Source organism: Physeter macrocephalus, chromosome 8, assembly GCF_002837175.3.
Source record: "Physeter macrocephalus isolate SW-GA chromosome 8, ASM283717v5, whole genome shotgun sequence".
In the NCBI taxonomy this organism is placed as follows: Eukaryota; Metazoa; Chordata; class Mammalia; order Artiodactyla; family Physeteridae; genus Physeter; species Physeter macrocephalus.
In genome coordinates, this window is record NC_041221.1 from 134602274 (window position 1) to 134618583 (window position 16310).

At 40.4% G+C, this 16310-nt stretch overlaps 2 protein-coding genes across 3 annotated transcripts in view; both read right to left on the reverse strand.

Annotated features, from left to right (window-relative positions):
- The window catches only part of NME5 (NME/NM23 family member 5), a 31923-nt gene extending 25075 nt beyond the window's left edge, over nucleotides 1-6848 (reverse strand). Inside the window, exons 1-2 of one of the 2 annotated variants that reach the window (XM_024122652.2) lie at nucleotides 6800-6848; nucleotides 6221-6350 (exon numbers count right to left, since the gene is read on the reverse strand). In XM_024122652.2, the coding sequence (XP_023978420.1) occupies nucleotides 6221-6349 (129 nt within the window). In that variant the 5' untranslated portion in view covers nucleotide 6350; nucleotides 6800-6848. Of the gene's footprint in view, nucleotides 1-6220; nucleotides 6413-6500; nucleotides 6587-6799 lie in introns of those variants that run through there. The other variant, XM_028492591.2, reaches the window with a different exon arrangement.
- A 390-nt stretch (nucleotides 6849-7238) lies between these two features.
- On the reverse strand, nucleotides 7239-15007 carry LOC102982798 (bromodomain-containing protein 8-like). The gene is made up of 7 exons (XM_028493442.2): nucleotides 14729-15007; nucleotides 13607-13876; nucleotides 12815-12972; nucleotides 10083-10172; nucleotides 9916-9984; nucleotides 8178-8355; nucleotides 7239-7608 (listed from the first exon to the last, which is right to left on the reverse strand). Exons 1-7 carry the CDS (start codon nucleotides 15005-15007, stop codon nucleotides 7558-7560), a joined length of 1095 nt encoding a protein of 364 aa, XP_028349243.1. The 3' UTR covers nucleotides 7239-7557.
- Between the last annotated feature and the right edge of the window lie 1303 nt (nucleotides 15008-16310).

A 16310-nucleotide genomic window follows, 5' to 3' on the forward strand; every position in this document is an offset into this window, starting at 1 on the left:
GGCATGTGGGATCCTCCCAGACCGGGGCATGAACCTGTGTCCCCTGCATCGGCAGGCAGACTCTCAACTGCTGCGCCACCAGGGAAGCCCGAAAGTTGTATACTCTTTATTCTGGTTCTGCCATAAATATGTTGATTCACTATGATCTTAAGAATAATTAGTTAGCATTAAGTTTGTTAATTTGAAAGAATATGAAATGTTTGGGACAAATAAATGTTCATTTTGTTCACAAATGAGGAACTATATGAATGAATTATTAAATTTTAAAAACAATAGAAGCTGAGTCAGTCACTCTTCCAATTAGAAAGCATCACATTTTCCCTAAGAGCAACTATTTCAGTACATCTTATTTATGTATTTATTTATTTATTTTTGGCTGCGTTGGGTCTTCGTTGTTGCGCATGGGCTTTTCTCTAGTTGTGGCAAGGGGGGCTACTCTTCGTCGCCATGCACGGGCTTCTCATTGCGGTGGCTTCTCTTGTTGAGGAGCACAGGCTCTAGGCACGTGGGCTTCAGGAGTTGTGGCACATGGGCTCAGTAGTCGTGGCTCGCGGGCTCTAGAGCGCAGGCTCAGTAGTTGTGGCGCACGGGCTTAGTTGCTCCGTGGCATGTGGGATCTTCCTGGACCAGAGCTCGAACCCGTGTCCTCTGCATCAGCAGGCGGGTTCTTAACCACTGCGCCACCAGGGAGGTCCCTTGAGTACATTTAAAAAAAAATCACTCCATGGGGCTTCCCTGGTGGCGCAGTGGTTGCGCATCCGCCTGCCGATGCAGGGGAACCGGGTTCGCGCCCCGGTGTGGGAGGATCCCACATGCGGCGGAGCGGCTGGGCCCGTGAGCCATGGCCGCTGAGCCTGCGCGTCCGGAGCCCGTGCTCCGCAACGGGAGAGGCCACAGCAGAGGAAGGCCCGCATACCACAAAAAAAAAAAAAAAAAAAAATCACTCCATTACTACTGTTTATCTAATCCACTAAAGGTAGATCATGAGGGAAAGGGCTCAAAATATAATAGAGGGATTCAAAGTAGACATCAAGGAAAACTTCTCGTTGGAGTAAGGATGATGAGACATGGAGATAAATTACTAGGTGAAGGCTAAAAATCTCCAAGATTAAGGCAGATATCCATCTTTCTAAAATGGGTTAGAGGGCTTCCCTGGTGGCACAGTGGTTAAGAATCTGCCTGCCGATGCAGGAGACATGGGTTTGAGCCCTGGTCTGGGAAGATCCCACATGCCGCGGAGCAACTAAGCCCGTGCGCCACAACTACTGAGCCTGTGCTCTAGAGTCCATGAGCCACAACTACTGAGCCTGTGTGCCACAACTACTGAAGCCCACGCGCCTAGAGCCCATGCTCCGCAACGAGAAGCCACCGCAATAAGCCCATGTACTGCAACAAAGAGTAGCCCCCACTTGCCGCAACTAAAGAATAGCCCAAGCGCAGCAATGAAGACCCAATGCAGCCAAAAATAAATAAATAAATAAATTTAACTAACTAAATAAAATAAAATGGGTTAGATTTTCCTGAGAGTACAGTGTGAATTTTACCAAGTGACCTACCTCTTAAAGTCCCTTTCAAAACTACCACGTGTCTTCAAGTTTCAGAAACTTGATAAAATTGCTTGGTTTGTAGAGAGGGATCTAAACTGCCCAGAGCAAGAATCTTGTAGAGACGCTTACTAGGTAGGTAGGTCAGCAATGCTATGAACAGGATCTACTGGACAAACATAATATTCTCACTAGTCAAGGATCAGTTACAGTGCTGTAAAAAAAAAAAAAGGTGCTGACATCTATTCTCATATTAAAATTCATATAGTCAAGAAATAGAAATTTGAGAAGTTATAACACTGCCTGATTTAGTATAATCCTTGATTCTATTATTTAAAATTAAGATATGCCAGTATTTGTGATTCTTATGCATATTGATTTGAGTGCTTTTTTTGCTGCATTGTAAGCCCTTACCTGCCATATACCCCTTAACAAGCAAGGGAAGCTATATTCTGCAGGTATGCTAGCTAATGCAGTGTAATTTTAAAAATTAAGGGCTCATCTTAAAGTTAATATTGAATCAGTGATTCCATCAGTTGCTTTAAAATTAGATCAGATAAACTTTTTTGGAATTTAGATTAATATTTTCACAAAGAGGGAATTCCCTGGCAGTCCAGTGGTTAGGAGTCTGTGCTTTCACTGCCAAGAGCATGGGTTCAATTCCTGGTAGGGGAGCTAAGATCCCGCAGCCGCGGCCCAAAAATAAATAAATAAATAGAAATCAACAACAACAACAAATATTTTCACAAAGAGTCATTAGTTTGTAACACAGGAAAGACTGCCACCTACTGAAAGAATACATATTTTAGGAGGTTTTTCCTAGATGGGACAAGAAAGCCTCAAGTTCAATGAACTCCCACCTATAATAGAGCCTATTTTTAAAGCATACAGTACAAAGGACAAATGATTCCACTGACATGAGACACCTGGAATAGCAAAGTCATAGAGACAGAAAGTAGAATAGTGGTTACCAGGGGTAGGGAGAGGGCTAAACAGGGAGTTAGTGTTTAATGGGTACAGAGTTTCAGTTTGAGATGATGAAAAAGTTCTAGAGATGGATAGTGATGATGGCTGCACAACAGTGTGAAGGTACTTAATGCCCCTGAAATGTATGCTTAAAAATGGTTAAAAAGGTAAATTTTATGTTGTGTATATTTTATCACAATTAAAACAAAAAAGAAGCATACAATATACCAAGGCGTTCTTTGGTTTGAAACTTCTTGCTGACTAGGGAAAGTATTAAATATTAGCATTTACACTGTTTTTGTTTTAACAGTTTTAATTTATAGTTATCATTAACTCCTTAATTCTTAAGTTTTTCACTAATTCTTTTCAAAATATGGACTTAAAAGACAAATTGGAAACTTTATATTATTTGTATACTTTGTTTTTTCTCAAATTAATGAGTAATATACTTACAGGGCTAAAAAATTCAAAGCAATATAAAAAGGTTTATATGAAAAATCTCATTCCCATCCCTGTCCTAACCCAGCCTGTTCTTCCTCGCCCTCAATATGCAACCATTTTTTAATGGTTATTTATCTCCTAGTTTCATTTTGCAAATACCGGCAAACATGAATATATATTACTTTTTCTCTATCATAGAAAGTAGCTACACACTGTTCTGCATCTTGCTTTTTTCCTTAACAGGACACAGAGAGGTTTATAATTGCATAGTATTCAATTTGGTGGATCACCAGGGTCAATTTAACCAATCTTCTAATGCTGGGTTGTTTTCAATCTTTTGCTTGTAAATAAATAATGCTGCAAAAAATAACCTAGATATAGGTCACTTCATATTAATACATGGGTTATAGGAGAGATTTCCAGAAGAGTACTGCTGGGTTTAAGAGTATATGCATCTGTAATACTGATAGATAATTGCCAGATCCCCTTCCTTAGGGGTTATGTCATTTATTTTTATATTCTTGCCAGATGGTATCTCAGTGTCATTTTAATTTGCTTTTTTCCTGCTTAGAGATTGAGCATCTTTTCCTACGTTTCAGAAGCATTTGTTTTTCTTTTTCTGTGACCATCCACATGCACTGCCCATTTTCAACTGAATTTTTATCCTGTTCTAGGAGCTTTTTATATACTAGGGAGATTAGCCTTTGTGATATGAATTACAAATCTTCCCAAGTTTGTCATTTGTGTTTTGACTTTGCTTATTATGTTTATTTGGCCATGTGCAAGTTTTTTATATTTATACTTTTATCAATCTTTTCCTTTACGGTACCTGGACTTCATTTTTTTTTATTTTTTAAAAATAAATTTATTTATTTATTTATTTATGTCTGTGTTGGGTCTTCATTGCTGCACATGGGCTTTCTCTAGTTGCGGCGAGCGGGGGCTACGCTTCGTTGCGGTGCATGGGCTTCTCATTGCGGTGGCTTCTCTTGCTGTGGAGCACGGGCTCTAGGCACACAGACTTCAGTAGCTGAGGCACACGGGCTTCAGTAGTTGTGGTGCGTGGGCTCAGTAGTTGCGGCTCGCGTGCTCTAGAGCGCAGGCTCAGTAGTTGTGTCGCACGGGTTTAGTGGCTCCGCAGCACGTGGGATCTTCCCGGACCAGGGCTTAAACCCATGTCCCCTGCATTGGCAGGTGGATTCTTAAGCACTGCGCCACCAGTGAAGCCCGAGTTTTCTCCTTTTTTTTAGTTTTTAAAAGATTCAATAGGCAATATGACACTGTATATTTATTAGAGAATAAAAAACTGAAATTTCAAATAAGGATGGTAGAGAAAAAAGGAAGATTAAAAATATTCATTCTAAAGACGCAGACATAGAGAATGGACTTGAGGACATGGGGAGGGGAAAGGGTAAGCTGGGACGAAGTGAGAGAGTGGCATGGACATATATACACTACCAAATGTAAAATAGCTGAGCTAGTGGGAAGCAGCTGCATAGCACAGGGAGATCAGCTTGGTGCTTTGTGACCACCTAGAGGGGTGGGATAGGGAGGATGGGAGGAAGATGCAAGAGGGAGGAGATATGGGGATACATGTATATGTATAGCTGATTCACTTTGTTATACAGCAGAAACTAACACAACACTGTAAAGTAATTATACTCCAATAAAGATGTTTTTAAAAAATTCCATTCTATTTGATAATTTTTTTAAATTTGATAATGTTTAACAACACTCTACCTTCATTTTCAAAACTACCAACTGCAGAACAAGTATAAGGCTTAAAACATTAAACGTTCGTAAATAACTGAAAAAAAAAAAAAAAAACCAACCAAATAAAACACCCAACAGTCAAGAGAAGACAAAGTAAATAGACTGTGGCTCATCTGTACAGAAGAGTATTACACAGAAGTTAGGAAGAATGAGATAGATTCAGATGTAATGATCTGGAATGCTATCTAAGGGACTTTGTAAAGGGGGTCAAGGGAAGGGGACTGTCCTACTTTATGGGGGAAAAATGTTTGTAAATGCATAAAAAAAATCCTGGAAGAACAGGAAAGTGTTAAGTGGTTGCCTCTCTCTGGAGTTTAGGACTTGAGCTGGGAGAGGAGAGATGGAAGAAAAATAAATTTTACTTCTCATTTTATATCCTTTTGAAATGTGAAAAAACTTTCGTAATATTATCACATATAACTTTTATACTTACAAGAATAAACCTAAATTTCATGCTAAATACTAAGGATCTAAATGGTCTGACACATTTACATAAACATTTTTAAAAGGTAAAATCAAAAGTAATCTTGGACTTCCCTGGTGGCACAGTGGTTAAGAATCCGCCTGCCAAGGCAGGGGTCACGGGTTCGAGCCCTAGTCGGGGAAGATCCCACATGCCGCGGAGCAACTAGGCCCGTGCGCCACAACTATAGAGCCTGCGCTCTAGAGCCCACAAGCCACAACTACTGAAGCCTGCGCGCCCAGAGCCCGTGCTCCGCAACAAGAGAAGCCACCGCAATGAGAAGCCCACGCACTGAGACGAAAAGTAGCCCCTGCTCACTGCAACTAGAGAACGCCTGTGTGCAGCAATGAACCAACGCAGCCAAAAATAAAAATAAATAATAATAAATTAATTTTTTAAAAATAAGGTAATCTAAAATAACAGTTTAGGGATAAAACCCTATGCCTAAGAAGAGTTTCCAAATATATCTTCTACTTAAGTGAATTTTAAATTCGATTTTAGTTAAAAGCTAAGGAAGAAAAGCCTAATTCACTAGCTGGTGGCGCAGTGGTTAAGAATCCGCCTGCCAAGGCAGGGGTCACGGGTTCGAGCCCTAGTCGGGGAAGATCCCACATGCCGCGGAGCAACTAGGCCCGTGCGCCACAACTATAGAGCCTGCGCTCTAGAGCCCACAAGCCACAACTACTGAAGCCTGCGCGCCCAGAGCCCGTGCTCCGCAACAAGAGGAGCCACCGCAATGAGAAGCCCACGCACTGAGACGAAAAGTAGCCCCTGCTCACTGCAACTAGAGAACGCCTGTGTGCAGCAATGAACCAACGCAGCCAAAAATAAAAATAAATAATAATAAATTAATTTTTTAAAAATAAGGTAATCTAAAATAACAGTTTAGGGATAAAACCCTATGCCTAAGAAGAGTTTCCAAATATATCTTCTACTTAAGTGAATTTTAAATTCGATTTTAGTTAAAAGCTAAGGAAGAAAAGCCTAATTCACTAGAGAGAAAAAAAACATGATCATCCTGCCCAGAAGTTACCTGAACAATGGTGAATCCAGATCTGAGAATAATATCTTGTATCTCCTCCTCTTTGTCAACAATATCTGGTTTGATAATGGCCAGAGTCTTTTCTACATAGATCTGAGGTGGGGGCATTGATAGCTCCATTCTGGCTTTTCAGGGTACAATTTAAGAGATTCTTGACTGGTATCAACTGCAATGACAGGCACCCTCCCACCCCAAATTTAATGTAATTGTGACTAAACAGCATTATCAGGTGCTTGATTTTATTAATTTATAAAGCTGGAAACTGTCATACCTTTTTCAACAAGCAGCGTCTCAATAATACGATTTGTACTCTGCGTCTAAGTCCTGCCGTGGGTTTTCCTAAGCACTTTCATGGAGGTGGAGAGACCAAGGAGCAAGGCGAAAGCCTAGGACCCTGAGGGCCCTGGAGGAGACTAGGTCTGCAACCTTCTCCGCCGCTCAGCGGCCAGCCCCCCGCCCCGCCCCCCGGGGAAGCTTAGCGTCAGGCCCGGTTGGAAAGCAGAATCCCTGACCCTCTGTGGGCTGCACCCCTAGATTCCTTCCGAATCCGACCCTCATCTGGGCACTCACCTCAGCCCAGGCTCCTCGAGAGTCACCACATGTTGTTGCTAGGAGACCAGAAACCCAGCTTAGAGACGGTGGCTGCAGAGGCCCAATTCCAGCAGAGCGCTTCGCAGCTTTTGGCTAGCTCCTCAAGAAAGGGAACCAGCCAGAGGCATTTTTATTCCCCTTGCAAATCTTAAAAGCAATAGACGTTTTCTAACATTTTCCTCATAATTTATCTTACTTCATCCTCCTAGCCATTCGAAGGACACTTCAATTATCTCCGCTTTATAAATGATGAGACAAATCATACACACTTTCCCTCGTCCTATCCCAGCCCCTTCCAGACAGTGCATGTAAGAAAACCCATGTCAAATACCTTCCTTAACCAGATAATGCTATCCCCTCTATTCCCAGCTTCTGTAAACATTAAAAGGCAATCTTCGACTTGTGAAATAACATTTATTTAAAGAGCAGTAAAAGAGGTTTAATCTATTTACCTCTAAATTAAGCCTATGGAACAAAGACATGGGCAACATATATGGCATAACCCCAAATCTCAGCTTTCCGTGTTTTCTTTATATTATGTCCACGGGCACCTTTAATTCTTTGGTTGTAAGTTAAGGCATTATTCTTATTGGAAAAGACAACAGAGAAGTGGTAAACAAGTACTGGGATCTTCTCTAGGTCAGAGTCTCAATGAGTCCCAAATTCCAGAAAAGTTCAGGGTAGCAGCTCCAAGTTAGCGAAACAGGTTTTCCATCATCCATGGGGTTGGGTAGTTCTCATTCCAGACTATTTAAGTCTCTTCTTTCGTCTAACCAAATACTCAGCACCTACAGGGTCAAGGCAGACAGCAAGCTATGAATCTTTATGGAGGTTTGAAAGCAGTTTTATTTCTTTCTCCGCAGAGATTCGACTACACTTTTTTTCCTTAAAGTAAGAAGCTGCCCAGAAAAGAAACCCTCAGGTGTCGTCTTCTGGCTACCATATCTTATCTCCTATAGATGGGACAATGTGAACATATATTAATACCAACAGGCACAGCAACCAAAAAATGGACAGTGACTCCAGCCTCTGGTTTGCATGTTTAGCCCTCTGACTTGAGGATCTGGAAGCAGATGTGCCCATTATTTATCTATCCCCAGGTCTCTTAAGAGCTTTTCACTGCTGCCTGCCTTCCTAGACTATTTTACTTCACTATCTATTAAAGCTGGTCCCACAGAGGCTCAGAGTTTTCCAAACCAACAGGTACAATGTCAGTCCTTCAGGTCCTTGAATCACCTCTGAACATAAATTCTGGGAACACAAGGTCACTTCAACATCACCCTTATTCTCACAGACTTCCTAAAATCAGATTCCAGAAACTACATTCCTTTTTCTTGCAGCTCTCTACCTACAGTACCTGAATCTGCTCCAAGACTTCTCGCTGCATCTCCACAGCCATATGGTACACCTGATGATCAGAGTCATTGTACATCACAGCATTCTGGAACATCAGCATCAGGTCCCTCTGGAACTGTGCCACGGTGCGAATCCGTCCCTTAGACAGATTCCTTTTCAGGCTAGTTAAGTCCATGGGTCTACAGGTGGCCAAGAGAAACCAGAGGAAATCAAACCTTCATGTGGAACATGTGGTGACCTAACATGCTCTCCTGAAGAACTAACCAGCTCTTAATGAAAACAGTAGTAAAGATAACAATTCCCATCAGATAATAAAATAGCAACAGCAGCTAACATACGACTGCTTACAATAAGCCTAGTGCTACGCTAGGTACTTTCTTTTTTTTTTTTTTGCGGTACGCGGGCCTCTCACTGTTGTGGCCTCTTCCATTGTGGAGCAGGCTCAGCGGCCATGGCTCACGGGCCTAGCTGCTCCGCGGCCATGTAAGCCTAGTGCTACGCTAGGTACTTTCTTTTTTTTTTTTTTTGCGGTACGCGGGCCTCTCACTGTTGTGGCCTCTTCCATTGTGGAGCAGGCTCAGCGGCCATGGCTCACGGGCCTAGCTGCTCCGCGGCCATGTGGGATCTTCCCAGACCAGGGCACGAACCCATGTCCCTTGCATCGGGAGGCGGACTCTCAACCACTGCGCCACCAGGGAAGCCCGGTACTTTCTATATGAACTCACTTGATCCTCTCAATAAGCCTATATGGTAGGTACCATTATCACAACTGGCAATGAGGAAACTGAGATCAAAGAAGTTAGGTACTTGCCCAAAGTCACACAGCTTAGTTTCCAATTCAGAAACAGCCTGACTCCAGAGCCCACAGGCCCAGCCATTTCACTTTACAATTGGAGGTATCAAAGTTATAAAGAGCTCCAATGATCAGTTTGTCACAAGGTAGTTACTGACCAATTGTTTACAATGTGTAGTCATATACTAGGTATTTAATCAACTTTTTTTACTGTATAATCAAAAGCTCAGTTTCTTTTTCTTCTTTCATGGAGATGAAAAGAGAATCAAGTGAATATTAAGGTAAATATTATATGATGCAACACAGAGAGCGGATATATAAGAGAAGGCACAGCAGCGTAGAAAGAGGAATGAACTGGGAGGTAAGATTCTGGGGTTTAGTTCTAGCTCTGCTATTCACTGTTGATCACAGACAAGTCATGACCACCTCTGAGTCTTAGTTTCCTCATCTACAGAATTAAGGAATCTGTCTCCAAAGGTTCTTTTCTGATCTTTTATACACTACTAACACACACTGATTTATGACAGCATTTTAGATGAACTATGCTATAAAAATCCAAAATACTGCAATCAACCAGTGTTTATAACATCCATTTGGATTACCATCTTTGCCTTAGCATACCTATAACTGCCTGAATGAATACAGAGTTCCTTTTAAAGTTTTGCTCTGAAATAACAGTGCCAAAAACTACCAAAGGCTAATGTAAGATTATAATAAATGGATCATATTACTTAAAAGTCAATACTGATAAAAGCCTCTTTATCCTTTTGTTCCCTATATTCTCAAATGAGGACTGAGCTTACCATAACTTTATTAACTTGTTCAGCTGTAAAATATATCTTAAGTAATGTAAATGAAATAAAGAAATAATCTAACAGATGTGAAATAAAGTATGAAAAGACAGATATAAAAGCAACCAACCTTTCTTGACCCCTTTTCCACTGACCTTTTCACCACATCCTTGTATCCTGGGGCCTGCCTTTCTGACACAGGCTTCAGAAACGGACTGCTGAACCTGTTAAGGGACAAACCCAGAGAGGATGAAGAAACCCTGGAAAGTCAGCATAAATGAGAAGAGTGGCTGTGAATACCGAGAGTGGCTTGGAGTCCTACCTGTGACTGGCTATCATCTTCCAGACTGGCAGGAGAGTCTTCTTAAATAGCAAGTGATCCTGAGCAGGGTCACTATGGCCTAGATCAGACCTACAGGATAAAGCAGAGCAGAAAAGAAACAGTAACTTCACAAATGGTATTCTGTTCCCCCTAGATGCTTGATAAGGTTTCCTCAACACATAGTGCTCCTAGTTAACATCTGAAGGAAATAACACCACAGGAATGAAAACATGCTTTCATAAAGGACCCCAGACTCTATAAATATTCTCTTACTGATCAGTATTATCAAATGAAGTGGTTAGATTCTTGTAAAGTGTACTAAAAATAGGCAACTGCCTTTGCCTTTTGGAATCTTGCTGATTTGCCCTTTAGCACCTGTGACTCTAAAGAACTGGTCTATAAAAGTAGTCTTTGTTCACTGATGTCTCCCAAGTTCCCGGTACATACTAGGTGCTCAAATAAGTATTTGATAAATGAATCTGGTCCTGTTTTTTTTTTTTTTTTTCCGGTACGCGGGCCTCTCACTGCTGTGGCCTCTCCCGTTGCGGAGCACAGGCTCCGGACGCGCAGGCTCAGCGGCCATGGCTCACGGGCTTAGCCACTCCACGGCATATGGGATCTTCCCAGACCGGGGCACGAACCCGTGTCCCCTGTATCGGCAGGCGGATTCTCAACCACTGCACCACCAGGGAAGTCCTGGTCCTGTTTTTTATGCAGAAATATGCCACATTAAGAAGTATCTCTCCCATACTTCCAGAGGAAAAAATACTTGGTTTCATATCCCAAGGAATTCTCTTACACTTCATCTGAATGCTATACAATTTAAATATTTTTCCTTTTCACTCTCCTCTGTATAGTAATCTTTAAAATACCAAGAAAAATCCATTTCTCCTCATGGTCCTTCCTTTTCTGGGCTAAAATGCCTAATTTATTTAGTTTTTCTTTAGAGGTGCAACTGCTCAATGTTTTATTTCATTTTATAATTTTCCCAGGTGGCAAGTTTTCTATTTATCCCAAAGTTAAACATCATGTTACACTTCACACTTTATATACTGCATTATTCTCTCTAAATAGGCTCTCTTCACACCTAAGGTTTCACACCCTCGTTTTGCTTTATGTACCACATTGTGTGTATCCATTTGAGCACAACTCATACCTTATCATTCTCCAATTTGAACAGCTCCACATAACTATTCATTTTCATGATGCACTATCTCACCTGTATCTAAATTACATACCACAAAAATCAATTTTTCCTTAAGCCCAGAACCCTACAAGAACAAGGGACTTAAAGCCCAAAGCAAACCTCTTCCTTTGTCTCTGATCACTCAGTCAGAATAAACAATAGGTCCTTGGTACTGATGCAATTTTGTTCATATAGCCACAAAACAGATTTTTATTGTTTCCATTACGTGAAAGGTACTACAATAGGTTTTGTAACTTCATAATCAATCACCTTTGCAATATTTTAAGAAACAACCCCTTGCTTACCTTTATTTCCATCTATTTGGAAATGCACACCAAGCAACTACAAGTAAAAGTGTGGGAGTGGAAAGGATATGCACACTTAGACTGGTACTCCAAAGGTTCTACTTTACTCCTGAGAGTCAGTACAGACTAAGGAAGAAGCCAGAAAAGAGGGGCCTAGGGAATGTCTATCTTTCAAAGTAGTTTTAAGGTTCCCTAATGATAGCACAAGAACTCAAATGCCTATCTCCCCTTAAGCTATCTAGTCAAGCAGACTCAATTACTAATATCTACTGCTTTCTAATAAAGATTTCATGTTTAACCTAAATTCTAAGATAAGAGTGTGGTGCTTGCGTTTCAAGATGCTGAAATGTCATGAGATAAAACATCCCAGATTATTAGAGATTTCCCGTTTTGGGGAGAGTCATCATATGCCATCTGCTAATACTCACAAATGGAGTTATAGAAAAGCAAAGGAAGCAATTCTTCAACAAGCTAGGTTTTTAGCGGTATTCTATTTGTGTAACAAAAATTTGAAATCTGCTATTTACAAAAATATATATGCATGGTTCAGTTGTATACCTTAAACAAAAGCAGGCTAAAATAATTATTGGTTTGCCTTCCCACAGATAATGCGGGTAGATCTGGGATATAGCAAAGAAAAAACAACAGTTCATACTATCTTCTCTCAATACTTAGACACAAGACTAGGCCCAGAAGATGAACTATTTGTTACATAACAAAAATAACTTTGTTTTTCTGATTTAAAAAGAAATTCACTTTACTGAAAAAAATTAAGATTCTAAAATGTGCCCTCTGGCCCCATAGTTATTTATGTTAAAAACAGACAATTATATACACAATTTCCCAAGATGTGTGAAAAAGGAACAAGGGTGATAATAACTTAAAAATAATTTTTAATTTCAAGTTAATAGGAGATGTTTTAGCATTTTTAAAAGTATAGTTTGTATAATATTAGACTTGAGTGACAATCTGACTCAGCAACGTTTCCTGAATAAATATAGAGTGGATTACTTATGAAAGAGATTCTTAATGTTGATAAAACAGTCTTGTTTTATAAGATGAAAGCATATAGACTTTATACAGTAAAATTATATTTAATTCTATTTCTAGTGTTTTCGAGCTCTAATTCTCTATTTTCCAATTTACAAAAGTAATCAATGTCCGTGGAAACAAATTCAAATAGGCGTAAACAGAAGTAAAAGTATTAATCCTAACAACATGGGATAGAAGTCTATACTTACAGCTTTGAGGAGGTAGCACGGCTGAAAAGGATATCCACCAGAGGAGTCTCCTGGATGCTGAAGCTTTCATCACACTCACCTGAAGAACGCTGGTCTTCCATCTCTGACACATACCCTTCACTCTGGTCCTCCTCTTTGGATTCTTGCTGAACCTCCCCCTGGGAATGCCAGGAAACAAAGGAAAGTTTAGAAAGAGATTTACTATCTTCAAGGTAATTTTTCTTGCACGGGGTAAATGAAGGCTGACCTTAAGGTAAGAATAGGCCAGTTATATAAAGTTATAGAATAAGTTGGAGAAAGGTGACTTAACTAGACCTAAGACAAAGAATTCTTAGAGAACTCTGACTCTGTATCCCAAGAAAAATTGAAAAAGCAATATACTCTATTCTAGATAGATGTTGTTTTCTTTTAAAACTGTCATTATTACTTGTGGCCCTGGAGCTAACTAGTCTAGCTAGCCAGATAATATTAATGATAATGGTATTCTAAATTTTACTGATTGCTTACTATGAGCCAGGGACTATGCTAAATGCTGCATGTGAATTATCTCATTTAAAATTCACAGTACACCTATAAGGTAGAGCACTATTATTCCATTTCAGCAAAGAAAACTGAGGTTCTAAAATGTTCACTAACCTGCCTAAGCCTACACAGCTAACTGATGCTAAAACCAGGATTTAGACCCAGGTAACTGAACTCTCTGGAGTTAGCCTATGTGCTCTAACCATACTGCTCTGCCTGCCTCTTTGTGCAGAGGACTGATTAGACAGCTGGTTTAAGTTATTCACTTACCTCTTCACTCTCTGTGGGTAGTTCCTGAAGTGCCCAAATATCTGAGGGAGGTGGAGCCACCTCTGGCCTTCCATTTTCTCCCAGTAATGACTTCTCAGCTACCAAGGGGTCTACCTTGGCTGAAAGCTCTTCAGGCTCTTTGCAGGGCTCCCCCTCTCCTTCAGTACCTTCAATTCCCCTCGCCTCTTGTTGTCTGGTGCCAGATGAAGGGCAGCAGCCTTCACCTGATTCTTTGCTGCTAATGCACAACGGCTCCATTAAATAAGCTACCTGCAATCATAGTTTACTTTTAGATGTATAAGAACACCAGTGGAAATGATCATCTACATATCAATAATGCCACATCATTACACTGCCACTGTGACTAAGTTTGAGATGGTAAGGGTTAATTGATTCATTCAGTCATTTTAAATTTATCAAATATCTTATATACACAGGTACTGGGCTAATTGGTAGGGACCTAACAGTAAACAAGATAGACATGATTCTCACCTCAAGGAGCTTATGTTCTAATTTTTCATCTCAAGTGTCAACTCGAATCAACTGGTAACGTCTAAAAAACTGCTGAAAACTTTGTCTGCCACAAACAATGCAGATAGAATTGGCAATATGTGAACAATTGGCAAGACCAGATTCTTGCTGGTCTTGACCTACGTTCTACTGAATGTGTAGAGTTACCACATAAATATAAACTCTCTGTCCAATTCTTTATTTCTGGTCCTCAGCCCTTCACTAGGGAAATACGAACACTGCAAAATATTGCCTGGAAGTCTTAACATTATAAGCTTCAAGGGGAGTTTGAGCAAGTGTCACCTCCCATGACTCTGGAAAAATGAATTGGAAGGATACTCCTAAAGACAGGCCTATATACAGAAATCCCACTTCCTCTGATCAGGCTCCTAATGACTGGGATCTTAGAACAGTCAGTCAAAAAGTACATATTTGGCACATGTTTTGTATCAGCACCAAGTGCTGGAGACACAGAAATGAACTCAGTTCCTGCCTATGTGGACCTTACATTTTTAGTAAACAATAATGAGAGCGGTAGAAGTATGTATGGGTAAACATTCTCTTAGGAAGTTGAGATTCTTCCCACCTTTGGAAATAATGGCTCCCCATTACCTCAGAGAGAAAGTGGAGGAGGTTCTGGCGGCTGAGTTGCTCCGCCTCTTCCTGAGATTCCTCACTGCCTCCGTCCCCCACAAGCAGCTCAAGAGGTTCTCTCCCTGGGCTGCTTTCCTCTAGTTCCTCAGCCCCTGGCTCCTCAGTTTCCCTCCAGCTGCCCATATCAAGATCCAAACTGGAGTCCCATGAGCTGAAGAGTGACCTGCAATCGTTGCTCAACTCAGAGTCATTGGGATAGTCTTGTTCAGAATCCAACCAAACCCATTCATGCCCCATCTGTAAATACACAGAAAAAAAATGCATTAAATTCACTCAAATCAATATTCCTAAGGCATTTCCATCTCCCAATTTTGGTAGAAAGATAAAGGGTCAGAAATTTTTTTCGACTCAACATTAGGAAGAGTAAAAACTAGCTGAAGGGAGAGGAGACATCAGGAGAAAAAGTGATCCATCATTGGGAATAAAGAAAAAGCCCTATATCAAACAGTATAATACAATTATCACCCAATAATTATTTGTTGTTAGATTTCCTCATACTCTAAAAGAGAAAAAACTGGAGCATTGCTAGCTGAAATGAATTCCTCTATCCCAAACCATCCTTAAACTCAACTGCAAGGCAACAATTTTGATGGACAAGGGATATTTTCCTCAGCATATAGACATTTTTAACCTATCAACCATTAAATCCTCAATGCATACTAAGATACCTGTGGCATCCTTCTGGTCATATCCAGCTCTCACTTCTCAGAAAGAGAACTGCAAATCAAGTTTTAAAAATATCTTTCCTTGCTTTCAGTACACGCACTCCTGGTTTTCTTAGCCCTTCGTCCTCTCCCTTTTACAACTTGAATACATCCATCTTCTATGTTCTTCTTTGAGCCTCTGCTTCCTTAATACGTCCTTAAAAACATGCAGCTACTTTGAGGTTTCAATTTTGATCTTTATTAAGGTGGCTTCCGAACCTCTCCACCTTTACTTTTTATATGCATTCTGGTCTCATTTCTCCATGTACCCAAAGGTCAACTCCCTTTAGGTGCCCTACCATCTCCTTCAACTCAACACTTATAAAACTAAAATCACTTTTCTTTCTGAATATCTCCCAATAATTTGCTCTCCCGAAGCTCCTTATGCCTATCATCAACACTATTTTCTTAGTCCTGTTTTGACTCTTTCTTCTCTTATATTCAGTAAACAAGTCCACTTCCCAATTTTCTTCCACAATAATTTTTCTCAATGCCCATCCTTTATATCTAAATAAATGTGAGAGCCTCCTGGTCAGTTTCTCTATTCTTAATCCAACCTGCTCTGAATAGTCTCCCTATTCAATGCTTTACAATAGCTACCACCTCAAATTTCTCAATCTGTCACTCAAAGCCCTCCATAAATCAAGCTCTATTTTGTCCCCTTAGCCTGGTACCTGTAATTCACTAGTCCTTAATATGATTCCTAATTACATTAGTCTCCTTATTTCCCCCACCTCAGATGCCTATACCTTAATTTAGCTTGCTAAGCTTATAAATCACGTTCTCTACCAACCCAAAATCTGTCCTTTAATGGACCTCTTCCTCCACAAACTTCT

Bases quoted from the DNA above. Each gene is read 5' to 3' on its own strand.
- LOC102982798 (XM_028493442.2), bottom strand. From the start codon at position 15,007: ATGGGGCATGAATGGGTTTGGTTGGATTCTGAACAAGACTATCCCAAT. The intron at 10,173-12,814 runs GTAAGTATAGAC...TTTATCCTGTAG, and splicing joins CGTGCTACCTCCTCAAAGCT to GTCTGATCTAGGCCATAGTG. The intron at 9,985-10,082 runs GTAGGACTCCAA...GTCCCTTAACAG, and splicing joins AAGATGATAGCCAGTCACAG to GTTCAGCAGTCCGTTTCTGA.